General features: G+C 31.7%; 2 protein-coding genes across 2 annotated transcripts; both read left to right on the top strand.

Annotated features, from left to right (window-relative positions):
• The first annotated feature begins 6,590 nt into the window (after positions 1–6,590).
• Positions 6,591–7,463, top strand: LOC134697486 (uncharacterized). Its single transcript, XM_063559766.1, has one exon. The coding sequence runs from the start codon at positions 6,591–6,593 to the stop codon at positions 7,461–7,463; it is 873 nt and encodes a 290-aa protein (XP_063415836.1).
• A 1,857-nt stretch (positions 7,464–9,320) lies between these two features.
• On the top strand, positions 9,321–10,031 carry LOC134697485 (ribonuclease H-like). Its single transcript, XM_063559765.1, has one exon. The coding sequence runs from the start codon at positions 9,321–9,323 to the stop codon at positions 10,029–10,031; it is 711 nt and encodes a 236-aa protein (XP_063415835.1).
• Positions 10,032–14,650: the final 4,619 nt, after the last annotated feature.

Below are 14,650 nucleotides of genomic sequence, written 5' to 3'. Positions count from 1 at the left end.
AAAAAAAAATGTACTGTATTTTAAAGTATCCAGATTTATTCCCACATTATCTGATTGTCATTGTAAACTTGAGTGGGAATTATCTGCAAAATATTGTGTTCCTGGAGAAAATGATATTCCAATCCAGTTGAAAAATATGACACCTAATTATATCTGGACTGACTGTTCAGCAATAAAATTTCAAGAAACACTTTCTTCAGATACACTACAAAACTACATACTAGAATTCAACAACAGCACAATTCAATTTACTCAGACATCAGTAGATGAAGCATCATCAAAACTTTCAAACATCTTTTTATCAGCAGCAAATCTATCACTTAAACGACCTTTAAAAAAACACACAAACAAACAAAAAAACAAAAAGTGGTTTGATGCAAGTTTACAACAAGCTCGAACTAACTTGCTTAATTATGGAAAAATTTATTCAAGATTTCCATATGATCCAATTATCAAAAATCACTTTTATAAACTGAATCGTGAATACTCCAAACTAAGGAAATATAAATACAAACAATACAAACAATCATTGATTAGTCAGCTGGACTCCTTGCACGAAGAGAATCCAAAACTGTATTGGAACTTAATTAATGAACTACAGGAAAAAAATGAAACTAAAAAAAAATGTGGAGTACAACCATCAACTTTGATATCACATTTCCAAAAGTTGTCACAACTGAAAGGTGAATTTCAAAGTAGATATACAGAGCTATGTGAAAAACTGAAACAGTTAGAAAACTCAAAATGTTTCAACGAGTTGGACTTCGTTATCACTGAGTCCGAAATATCCAAAGCCATTTCACACTTAAAATGCAATAAATCATCAGGCTTGGATAACATTAGTAATAATATGATAAAGAATGGACAGACTTTCCTTTTAAAAAGTTTTCAACAGATGTTTAATACTTGTCTGTCTTCAGGTATATACCCAACATCTTGGGCTGAAGGTTATATTACACCAATTTTTAAAAGCAACGATACAAGTGACCCTAACAATTATAGAGGAATAACAATAACAAGTGCAATTGGAAAGCTTTTTAATAGAATATTAAGTCTAAGACTGGACAAATTTCTTCAGGAACATAATATTATACATGATAGTCAAATTGGATTCACAAGGAAAGCCAGAACTGCAGATCATATGTTTATTTTAAACTGTCTTATTAACAAATACTGTAATTCAAAAGAAGGTAGACTGTTTGCCTGTTTTGTTGATTTTCAGAAGGCTTTTGATACTGTTATACATACAGGGATCAAGATTAAATTACTAGATATTGGGGCTGGGTCTTATTTTTATAACATTATTAAAAGTATGTATGAAATTAGCAAATCATGTGTCAAAATTCAAAATCAAGTAAGTGATTTTTTCCCATTAGATATTGGAGTCAAACAAGGTGACAACCTCAGTCCGAATTTATTCAAGATATTCATAAATGATTTGCCCAGATATTTGTCAGATACTAGAGACCCAGTTAATGTCAATGACAAAGATCTACATTGTTTAATGTATGCTGATGATATTGTTTTATTATCTACATCAGCTGAAGGACTACGAGAAAAGCTGGGAATGCTTGATAAATTTTGCAAAGATTGGTGTCTCAATGTGAATACTAATAAGACAAAGGTGCTGATTTTCAACAAGGCAGGCAGACATGTAAAACAGATATTCACATTTCAGAATATAAATCTGGAATGTGTTTCAAAATACAAATACCTAGGTTTATATTTAAGCTCATCTGGTTCATTCAGTTATGCTCAAAATGAACTATACAAAAAATCCCTGAAAGCTCATTTCAAATTAAGGAAAGATCTTTTATCACTTAATCCTGATGTAAAAACAAGTATTCATGTTTTTGACCACACTGTAAAACCTATTTTATTATATGGTAGCGAAATATGGGGGATGTTTAATTCTCTTTCCTCTAAATGTAAGAAGGAAGATATATCTTTTGAAAAAATATATTCAGGTTTACCCTGTGAGAAACTTCATATAAAATTTTGTAAATTTATACTTGGGGTACACAAGAAAACAACAAATGCTGCAGTGTTATCTGAACTTGGAAGATTTCCAATATATTTTAATATTATAAAAGGAATGTTATTGTACTGGTATAGATTAGAGAATTTAGGTGATAATTTTCCTCTATTAAAAGAGGCATATACACAATCAAAGACACTACATCACATGAATATAACATCATGGTATGGTTCAATAAATGTTGTTTTTAAAATACTTGACTATACAAATGCCATAAATGCTCCATTTTGTGAATCCTTATACAAATTTAAGAAATATATACAAACCAAGCTATCAATATTGTTTATTAGCTGTTGGAAAAAACAAATAGATAAATTTTCAGACAGTAAACTGAAAACCTACCTTTTATATAAAACAAATTTTGGTTTTGAAAAATATCTAACATTGATCAAGAATTTTGAACTTAGAAGAAGTTTTACTAAATTACGTGTATCTTCTCATAGATTACAAATAGAATTAGGTAGATATCAGGGTATTCCCCGAATTAACAGAATATGTAATAAATGTTCTTCCAATACTGTCGAAGATGAGGCTCATTTTCTATTTGATTGTAACAAATTTGAGGATGATAGAAATTGTATGTTAGCTAGTATTGCACAATATAATTCTTATTTTAATCATATGAACAGTCAAAGCAAAATTATCTGGTTATTTAGTGTAGAAAATGTTGAGTTACTTAAAATAATATGTAATTTTATATACAAACATCTTCCTTAGTGAAGATTAGTTAAAGGAGATCTATGTGTGTATATACATTTGATTGGACATAGAAAATTATATTCATCTGAATATCACAAACATACTAGCCGATTAAAAAAAAAAAAATTGTTAAGATATATTATTTATTCAAATGTTCTCTTATATCCTTGAGGCATCGTCCCCTGGTATCAACTGCATTCAAGTTACCTATGATGCTTCCTTGTTTGCTTTTGATACAGGTAGGAAAGAGACATTTACACACATTTTACATGCCTATGGCCCATAAGGTATCGCCCCCTGGTGTCAGCTGCCTTTAGGAAACCATAATGCTTTCCTATTTGCTGCTGACACAGGATGAGTCATGGACATGTTTAATTTCTACTTTCTTTTTGGCTAATTATTATATATTTAATTGATCCAACTTTTTGTGTACTATACATATGTGGATATCTATTTTTCTTTTTTTCTTTTTGGGCTACTTGTTTGTTATCTATATCAACCACACTTGCAATAAAATGCATTAGTATTAAAAAAACATACTATAGATTCTTTATCTACGTATTCTTTAAGAACTTAAATAGTTCTCGTTTAACTTTTTTTTTTTTTATCTCATTGTTTGTATTGTATTATGAAAAAAATTATTGATGTTGTAATGTTTATGCCCTTTGGGGCCCATAATTGGAAAATAAAATATCTTAATACATCCTTTTTTAATATTAAATATCAATAAAATATCATTTTCAATTTCCTTGACTATTCCAATACCTTTTATTATGTATGGTTTACAGTAAAAACATATTCTTGACATAGTTATGAATACTGAAAGTAAACCTAACTTGTTCACAATATTTTTGTATTTCAATTCAATATTTTATTTAAGTCTCATCTCTCAATAATATATAATACAACATTACATTAAATGTAAAAATATATAAATATAAAAAGAGAGCCATTCTGTACAGAATTATAAGAGACTATAACATTAAAAATTATATAAAGAATGCATCTATTATAAAACATATTGACATTAACATTATTTACAGTATAAAACATTTCTACGTCTATTTAAAATAAGATTACAGGCTTTGGCACAGCTACGAATCATATTATTATCTGTAAATAAAAACACTAATTTCTGTTTATCATCATAAGACATAAAATCACTATTAAAATGTGTTGCTTCATCAAATAATGTTTTTCTAAAATCATCATACAAAGGACACGATAAAATAACATGGGCTTCATCTTCTAAAACATTCGTACAATTATCACATACTCGATCTTTTAAAATTAATTTTTCAAATCTCCCCGTTTCTATTCTTAGTGGTGCTACACCACATCGAAATTTGGCAAACGAACTCCTTTGCGAAAATGGCATTGGAATTTTACAATAAGTTTCCGTTTCAAAACTGTTCTTAAACAAATTATATGTGCGAAGTTTGTTACCTCCTTTACCAGATAAAGCTTTCTCTGATTGTAAATTGCCTTTGTATTATATGTCTCTGTTAATATTAAAAAATCAGAATGAATATTTATTATTAAAAAAATATTTTTTAATTCAATAAACATTTTTTTAATATTAAATATTCTTTTAATAATATAAAAAAAAATCGGCGTATTATTTAATATGAAAAACTGATTTTGAAATATCAAAAAATAATGTTGTAATATTAATATATGATTTTTTAATATTTATACAAATATAGCCTTTGTTTGAGGTCGATACAATGATATATTGACCTGAAAGAAGAATATTGACTGAGAACGAAGTCCGAAGGTCGATATACTTCTTTGGGTCGATATATCCTGTATTTCCGACCATATTTGTATCAAAATCGTCATTTGATTTTGTTTGAATTTTTAGATATTATATTGTCCCCTTGACAATAACAACATATTAGTTTTTATTTAATTTAATTTTGTTTTTTTATTAAGCATGTTATATTTTAAGATTTTTTTCCGTCAAATAATCGTTCAAAAATATCATTTGTTTGAAAATGTTTAATAATATCCTGAATTCCATTACATGACGTCACAAAGTAAATCGTTTCAGTTAGACATTCTAAAAATAACCGTGCAATATACTTTTTGCTACAGGTGCAATATGCTTTTTGCTATCCACCGTTTTCTCGCTACCCTCGAAAACACAGTTTAACATGTGACTATCCCTAAACCTTTAAAATATACGACTTAAAAATATTAATAAATACGGAATAAATTCCGCAACGGCTTGCCATAAAAAAAATCCTTTTTTATTAAGCTAAATATCATTTTTTCATAATGATATTGCATGATATTTACATATGTTTTGTGTGCATACCCCATGCGAAGTCTTCATATTATAATGTAAATGACTGTGACTTTTTTCTAATTAATTGAAAATATTGTTTTTGAGTTTAGAGAATTTGAAAAAAGGAAGTATATTTTGTTTGTGGTTATTGTAATAGTAGAGTTGGGTTACTAGATGATTGGCTAGGTTTTGATCATTTAGATATATATATGTGAGTAGTGTAGTGCATGATGAAAATCCCATTACTCAATGTTCAAAGGATACAACAGTAAATAAGTTTGGTCAAAATCTTGTCCAAATGTGTCATAACACGGGTTTAACTATTATATGTAATATAAAAGACTACGAAACGATCTGGCTGGAAAATTTACATTTTGTACTTTAAGCGGAAGAAGTGTGAATGATTATCTGTTAAGATTTTGGGTCAACTTGAGAATAATAAATCTAATAACACAGGTAAACTAAGATTTTATAGTAAAATGTGCTCATCATTTGACTTGAAAGCTTACTTAAGATTAATCATTTGATATTAAAAAATATGATAGGTCACTGCTTACAAAAATTAGAATAAGTGCACATTCACTTGCAATTGAAACTGGGAGGTATAGCAAACCAAAAATTTTAGCAAGTGAAAGATACTGCAAACTTTGTAAAGATAAAGTTGAAGATGAAGTTCATTTTCTTTTACATTGTCCTCTATATAAAGACCTTCGAGAGAAGTTTGATATTTTCAAAACCTTAATAATGATGATGATATTAAATCTATTTACTTAACCCAGTAAATCTAGTTAACACCAGACAAATATGTAGTTATTTAAGTCAAGCTTTTGAAGCTCGTAATAATAATATAATGTCAGTTGGTCTACCATAAGTATAATATTATGTATTATTAAATAATACGATTAAAACAGCCCTAATACGGATAAATCGGCATGTGCAATACTGATAACGTTCCACTGTCGATATAAATCAAGAGCTCATATTGCTTTTCGAACAGGGCCAATACAGATAAAAGCTGTATTGGCCCATGGGCTAATACAGGACGTTTACTTCCGGTTTCAATTTTCCAACGCCATTACTTAACTTTGGGGGTACATTTGTGTAATCATAAAATAATAAGGTTAAATGATGTGCAATGTTTTTTAACGTCTTGCAGTTTTGAAACGGAAATAATTCACAGCCTTTTCGAGTACGACTTTCTATTATTGACACTGTTGCATTTCCGTAAGGTAAACAATCATCACATTCAAAACGCAGACGAAACCTAAATCTAGGATTTTTCAAGCTTGTTGATGGAAAGAAAGAAGTTTTTTGTGGAAAGAAAGCGTGTCAATAAGATTACTCGTTGCTATAACTGTCATCGTTTTGGTCATAGCCAAGTCAAATGTACACTTCCCAGAAGATGCTATAACTGTGGACAAGAGAATTGTACAGAAAAACATTGTATCAAAAGCTCTAAATGTCCAAATTGCTCAGGAAATCATAAACCTTCATCATCAAAGTGTCCAAAATTTCTCCAATGTGTTAACGATAACAGAATAAATCAGTCAGACTAAATACAAAATGAAAATTCTCTTTATAAACGCTCAGTCATTTAAAACTGCATTTGGATTACATGACATAGTAGAAAAATACAATATTGAGATACTATGTGTAAATGAAACTTTTGAAAAACCAAACTCGCCAATACATTTCAAAGACTGGAAAGTTTATTCTTCACCACGAAAAGACAAGACTGGAGGAGGATCTGCCATCTTCATCAAACCAACATTAAATTTTGTTACTATAAGAAAGCCTGAATATGAACTTGATTCAATAGAAATGGTGTGTATAGAGGTAAAAGATAGATCAAATAAAACATTTAATATTTGGGTCCCATATGTTCCACCAGAAAAACCCAAATTAATGGAGGAACTTTGTAATGTTGTTAAAAAAGAAAAATTGAAAAATCTAATTTTATTAGATGACTTAAACGCAAAAAGTATGGAATGGAATAATCCTAAGGAAAACTCACATGGTAAACTATTGGAAAACTGTATGACAACTTCAAATTTAATATGTACAAATGATGGACAATATACTAGAAGAAATAGTTCAAGTGTAATTGACATAGTACTTGTCTCACAAGAAATATACAATTCTGTCTCAGACTGCATAACCCTTACTCATGAAACTGTACAATCTGACCATATTGCTGTATACTTAAACATCCAAAGTGAAGAAAATGTTGAAATAGAAGAAATGGAGGAAACCTGGAACTTAAAAAAAGCAGATTGGAAAAAATGGAAAGAATCAACAAAAGAAAAATTCCAACATTTTATATTTGATAGAGAGGAAAAGGTACAAGATTTGTATAACAGATTTGAAAAGGAAATTATGGAATGCATGGAAGAGTCAATTCCAAAAATTGAGAAAAAAAAAGTTCTTTGCACATAGGCACCCGGTTTGGTGGGATGACGCCGTAAAAGATAGTAAAAAAGGCCTTAATCAAGCACAACGTAAATTCAAAGTTAAAAGTACTCCAAATAATTTTGAAAATCTTAAACAAGTAGAAATTAATTTCAACAAAGTAAAGGATTTGGCCCAAGAGGAATGGGGAAACAACCTAGCAGAAAAGCTATCAAAAGCATCTAATGCCAAGGACAAATGGAGTGTATTTAGAAAAATGACAAAGAAGCAAAATAATAACATGGTACTTCCTTTTGTTGACGGAAATGGAAATGTAACTTTTAAAGAAGAAGAGAAATGTCAACAACTAGAAACAACTTTCTTCAAGGGAAAACACTTAAATCCCATTTCCTTTGATGCAGAATTTTATACAGAAATTATGGACAAATATCATTCAATCTCAGAGGATAAAGAACAACATTTAGAAGATAACAATGATATTGATATTAACTTTGCCATAGAACAAGATGAGCTGGCTGGTGCAGTTTACAGACTAAAAAATGAAACTTGTCCAGGACCTGATAATTACTTTTCATTATTATTTATTAATGGGGATGATAATCTGTATAGCACTTTATTATATATAATGAACAAATAATGGGATGAAGGTTCCTTACCAAAATCATGGAAACAAGCAAATGTCAAGTTCATCAAAAAAATTGGTAAACCAAACTACAATAATCCCTCATCATATCGTCCAATTAGCTTAACAAGCATACTAGGTAAACTAATGGAGAGAATAGTAACATCAAGGTTAGAAGGTTATGTAGAGTCAAAATTTATATTAGATAAAGAACAAGAAGGTTTTCGACATTTCCGCTCCACCGACAATGCTTTATTAACATTTGTTCAAAACATCTTTAATGGATTTAATAAAGATGAAAGTACTATCGCATTAATGATTGACCTTGAAAAAGCCTATGATAGTATTTGGAGAGAAGGACTTTTAACAAAACTACATGGATATGGAATAAAAGGTAAAATCTGGATGTGGATAGAAAATTTTTTAAAAGATAGAGAAGCAAGATGTAATATAAACAAGCATCAGGGACAATGGTTTAAAACTCAAATTGGGCTTCCACAAGGATCAGTAATATCCCCCTTACTTTTCAACATCTTTATTATTGATATTTTTGCCAAAATTTCCTCTAACAAATGTAAATTTGCTGATGATGGGACAATCTCGAAAACAGGCAAAGACAAACATGAACTAGTAAAGGAGTTACAAAAAGATATTAACTCTATCCATGAATGGTCAACAAAATGGAGAATAAACCTTAGTATAGAAAAAAACAGAATTTTGTGTATTTTCCAGAAATGGTATGACAAAAGAAAACATCAAGATAATGTTACAAGGAAAGGAATTAAAATACAATCCAAACCCCAAAATTTTGGGCCTTACTTTAGATGAAAAATGTAATTTCAACAAACACATAGACACTGTTGAGCAAAAAGCACAAAAATCCTTAGGGATAATCAGAAACATCAAAGGAATAGCAAAGGTATCTACAAAAATTTTAATACAAATATATCAAAGTATAGTGCTATCTACAATGTTATATGCTAGCAGTGTATGGCAAATCAACAACAACACCCATATGAATAAATTAAATGCTATTCAAAGAAAAGGACTAGCCTTATGTCTCAACCAACCAACAACAGCTAGCATAGAAGCCTTAGAAGTAGTAGCAGGAATACTACCACTGGACCTCAAAAGAGAAGAAGCCGGTATCAGACAAATTGCAAAAATAAAATCATATAAAATCACTATCCCTATTAAACAAATTTTTGAAGATTGGAAAAATATAAATGAACCTGAAAAAAATAATCTCACCAATTGGGAGAATGGTATTACAGGCTGAAGACATGAAAAGGGCAACAGAGATTGATTCTGACTGTATAGAGTCTCAATTTGAATTCCGAGGGTTAGCAGCCTCAAAATCACCACCAGAGTATTGGAAAAATCTCGGAAGTTCAAAGTCTAGATCAGAGGAACAAGCATTTCAGGGAAAAAATATTATTTTGGAAAAAATACATCAACTTAAAAAGAATACAACATTAGCTTTCACTGATGGCTCCTGCAAAGGAAATCCAGGTCCATGTGGTGCTGGGGCAGCTATTTTAATATCAAACAGCACAGAACATGTGGAGTTAACCCAGCCAGTTTCCAATAGAGGATCTATTTTATTAGGGGAATTAGTAGCTATCAAGCTAGTAATAGATTTTCTTATAATTCCAAACAACAGAAAAAACACTGAATCCATCCAAATTTTCTCAGACAGCCAATCAGCAATTGGAATTTTAACTTTAAATTGGAAATCTGATAATTATGGCAAAACTATTCATGATATTAAAATTGGTATATTGGCACTTAAATCTGAAGGAATCATTGTTTCCATTGAATGGACCCCTGGACACGCTGACATACAAGGTAATGAACTAGCAGACCAACTAGCTAAAAAAGCAGCACAGGAGGCAGAAAAAATACAAAGCATTCCAATATTTACAAAACAAGATATACAAAAAGGAGCAAAAGACAGTACAGTGTTATGGTAAAATGGCAAAACCGATGGGACACCAGTGATAAAGGAAGAAGATATTATGCCTTTCAACAAAATGTAAAAAATACACTTCCAAAAGACAAGCCGTCAACTGAAATATATAGAATAACTACTAGTCTAAGAACAGGATATTGCAATTTAAACTTTTACAAATCAACAATATGCCCAGCACTCATCGACAAATGCAGCTGTGGACAAGTAGAAACAGTTGACCATTACTTACTGGATTGTGAAAATTATGAGGAGGCTAGAGAAAAACTCCGCTCAGCACTCTACTTCATAACAGCAAAACTAACACTTGAATCTGAAGTATTGTTAGCAACAACAGAAAACGATATTTACAAACATCACATAGAAGATATTCAACATTTGTTAGGGGTCTTTATTAAAGATACTGGAAGGTTCACAAAATAGATAGTTAAGGTTTTATAAGGGTTAATTATTTATTCAATTTTAATTTATTTTTTTTGGGTAATTAATTATTTAATTATTTATTTAGTTACATATTTTTTTTTCTTCTGCAGTGCCACATTATAAATACAAATGTACCAATGAGTTTTATACAAAAGTGACGTAAATTTACCAGTGTGATTCAAATTACAGAGAGATTATAGTGTCAAGATGACACTTCTAAAGACTAAAGACTAAAGATCCAAGACAGAGTAAGAATAGTTAAACTGTCTGATTTATTCTTCCCAGTTTCTTTATATTTGCTACATAAAATGAATTGTTATAGCATTTTATTAAGTACTTGGACGAGGAATCAGAAATTTCATCTGACAATGTTGACAAGAAATCCATGCATGATGATGGACGTAAAAGCGAAAAGCAATGACGAGTTCAGATATGAAATGATTTCTGTATCCTCTTTACGGTAGGTCCTATATTTATTCTTATTGAAAAAATATGAATCTTACAAATTTGACAGTTCATACAAATTTGTCTTTTGAAATAATGACCGCTGATCACATTATGACACATCAATGACATACATGTAACTCTGTAAGCTGGATTCAAGCAAGTCAGTATTTAAAAAATCATTGGCCCTGTAAACATACATTGTGAACAGATCATAATTCATGTTATGGAGTGGTATTTAAAAAAAAATACCAGTCAACATGGTCAAGGGGCTGTGAAATTTCCCAAGCCAACAAGGCGATGGAAATCGGTCCCAAGACTCGTATTTTTCGCAAATACCACTCCATAACATGATATATCTGTTTAATTACACCGAATAGTTAAGGACTAAAATTCTCTGTACAGGTGAAGTTGATTTTTTTCTTTTACTTGTAAGGTGTAATTCATAAACATGTTTATGGATAATTTTGAGGATAAATAAGTGGATATTATTAGAACCATAGGAATTATGCATGTACTAATACGTGTAAGCTCTCTTTTTTATGTAACGTCATATCCGAAACAAATTGGCGGAAATATGCCCGGGAGGGTAAAAAAGGAATATCCAAAATGGCAAATACCATGGTACATGTATTTGAGGCATATTCACCGGCAGTGGTGAAAAACAGGCAATTTGGTTTGAAATGAGGAAAAAATGTAAGAATATGCGAAAAATACACTGGCTACCAATGGTTGAACCAATCAAATTCTGGCATTCTTTTATTAGGTGTAATTATGCATGTTATTCAGGATTCATTGCCAGTCCGTATTGGAAATATTGGCCCTATATTCACATCATTGCCAGTCCGTATTGGAAATATTGGCCCTGTATTCACATTTGATGTATGTAATACAGCATTCAGAACAAATCTGTATTGAAAACGTTGGATTATTTAATAAAAGTGTTATGAACTGGCTGTTTCTGTATTGGCACTGGTATAGATTCTCGGTCAGCTGTATTGGCCCTCGACCCTACGGGTCTCGAGGCCAATACAGCAAACCTTGAATCTATACCAGTGCCAATACAGAAACAGCCAGTTAATAACACTATAATACTGTGATATTATATATATAATTGGTACTTCAAATGTTTTCTTTATGTTGTATTTGCATAAATTGTCATGTTTAATGTGTTTATATCTTGGAATACGCATTGTATCATATGTGCTTTGTCCAATAAAATATTTGAATTTTGAATTTGAATTTGTTAACCTGTCCATGTGTTTATAAATTGTTGAGAATTTTAAAGTTCTGGAACATAATAAATGTTCTGACCATTCACCTTTATTTTATGAAATTCAGATTAATCTAACGTATAATCAGGAACATTCATTGAAGTTCAACCATTATACATACATAAAGTGGGATAATGAGAGAGTTAGCGATTATACACACTGTTACAGTAACAGGGGCGTAGCTACCTAAGGCTCGACTAGGCACGTGCCTATACATAAATTTGCCGATTATACCCCTCTGGAAAAAAATTTAAAAAAAAATAAAACATTTTAATATTCTAATGCGTATTATTATACATGACCAACCCGTATTCGAATCCCGATACTAGTATCCTGGTTAAGTACGATAACTCTTGTATAGGTAAACAAAATTTCAACATGGATAAATTTGTTGTTCGTTCGAAACGAAAGAAAGATGAAGAAGACTTAGAGAGTCCAAATTGTCAGACTAGGACTGCCATTGACGATAGTGGAGAATCATCTAAGACTGAAGCTTCTACGACAACGTCAAGTAATGCATCGTTATGTACACAACACCCCCCCCCCCCCCCCCCGAAGTTACCCAGATATCGGGTCTTTACAACACCAACAAATAATACCTGACAACAAGACGATTGCTATCTTAACACAAACATGGACGGAGAGTCACAGCATTAAATTTCACCAAATGGCAATATTGTTAGCGTCTATGACATCGTAAACTTGTTGCGTAACTACTTGAGGATACCTGTATTATATAGGGAAGCAGTATAATACCGTATAGCGGGTTATTTTCGCGGGGTGCAAATTTTCGCTTATTTTCGCGGACAGAACAAAATCGCCAAAATAAATTCCGCCAAATTAAAGGTGTATATACAAAGGTATTAATAAAAGTTTTTAATCCGCCAAAATAATAACCGCCAAAATATTTCGTATACCTTGTTCAATGAAAATCGCGAAATTTTACACCCGCGAAAATAACCCGCTATACGGTATTATTGATTAAGACCTTACTTACATTCAGCGGATGGCATCAAGTAATCACTATGTCCGTCTCTCCGACCGGTAGATATCTGACTGTCCGTCAGTCCGTCCACACTTAATATCATATTAGGTAGTTTGATTTCACCAATTAAATATTTATCAAAATAAATCTTACACTTTTAAGCGCTCCCTTTCGATTTTAAGCGATTTTCAACGGCGATTATTTGTTTTCTTTGGTATGGGGACTTCGTCAATGCATGACGCTGTAAGTTTTCTAATTATGTGATGTTTGCCAACAAAAATATATACTTCGCACTGTCTTTGGATGCAAACACATATGTTATTTTCGTTACTTGTACGTTTCAGTTTATTTGGAAAGAAGAACAGAAGATTCCAAGCAACTTGGCTCAAATATTTCCACTGGATGCGGTACTCTACATCAACAGACTCCGTTTTCTGTGCATATTGTGTCCTTTTTACAAGTGTAGATGCTAAGGAGAAATCGTTCTCAGCTTCGGCGATAACAGATTGGAAAAATCTGCTATCCCTGGCCAGGTTTCATGAAAATCTGTCCCAACACAGAGGTTCTTTAATAGCTGGAGAAGATTTCCTTCGCGTGAAGAAAGACAAGGGCGATTCCGTCGCAAGCATGATATCGTCAAGTCATAAGAAGGTCGCTGTCGATAACAGATATGGTTTAATGAAAATTTTCGAAATCATACTTCTATGTGGACGACAAAACATACCAATAAGAGGTCATGTAGAGGAAAGAAGCAACTTTATTGCTATTCTACACGAAATAGCTAGAAGTGATGAAAAGCTCTCGGACTGGCTGGCGTTTCGCGCAGGAAGTCGGACGACATACTTGTCGCCTGAAATCCAGAATGAGACAATTAACATTGTAGGGCAACAGGTGTAGGATAGCATTATCGACGCCTGTCGTGAGGCTAAATACTTCGCTATTTTTGCTGACGAATACACGGATGTTTCTACGAAAGAGCAATTGTCTTTGTGTGTTAGGTTCTTAGATAAGAAAAACGATATCATCAGCATACGAGAAGAATTTATTGGTTTTAAACATGCCAAAAGTGTAAAAGGTGTTGCCATTTCTAATACGATCGTTGAGTTTCTTGAACATGTAAACCTTGATATAAGGAATCTCCGTGCCCAGTGTTATGAAGGCGCCGCGAATATGTCCGGTGTTATATAGCCATTCTTCCCCCATGCCAGTTTTTCCCTCGGGGGAAAGACTGGCATGAGCCAATATTTCCCCCGTGGAAATTTTGGATCATTGCCATTCTTCCCCCCCGGGAAATTTGACAATACGTATACATAAAGTCACTTTTCCCCCATGCCAATCTTTCCCCCAATATTATAGATATCGCGGTATATATGTACACGTCTGAAAATTAAACCGAACAGTCTGTGTTAGAAATAGGTTTATAGATACATATGTTTAGCTGTTTTACATTAACACAAGTCCTGTCTACGGGTTTATCAGTCTGTCTATGTTTCAACT

This window comes from Mytilus trossulus, chromosome 14, assembly GCF_036588685.1.
Source record: "Mytilus trossulus isolate FHL-02 chromosome 14, PNRI_Mtr1.1.1.hap1, whole genome shotgun sequence".
In the NCBI taxonomy this organism is placed as follows: Eukaryota; Metazoa; Mollusca; class Bivalvia; order Mytilida; family Mytilidae; genus Mytilus; species Mytilus trossulus.
The sequence above is the reverse complement of the archived record's forward strand: the minus strand, read 5'-3'. Positions and strand labels throughout refer to the sequence as shown.

Bases quoted from the DNA above. Each gene is read 5' to 3' on its own strand.
- LOC134697486 (XM_063559766.1), top strand. From the start codon at position 6,591: ATGAAAATTCTCTTTATAAACGCTCAGTCATTTAAAACTGCATTTGGA.
- LOC134697485 (XM_063559765.1), top strand. From the start codon at position 9,321: ATGGTATTACAGGCTGAAGACATGAAAAGGGCAACAGAGATTGATTCT.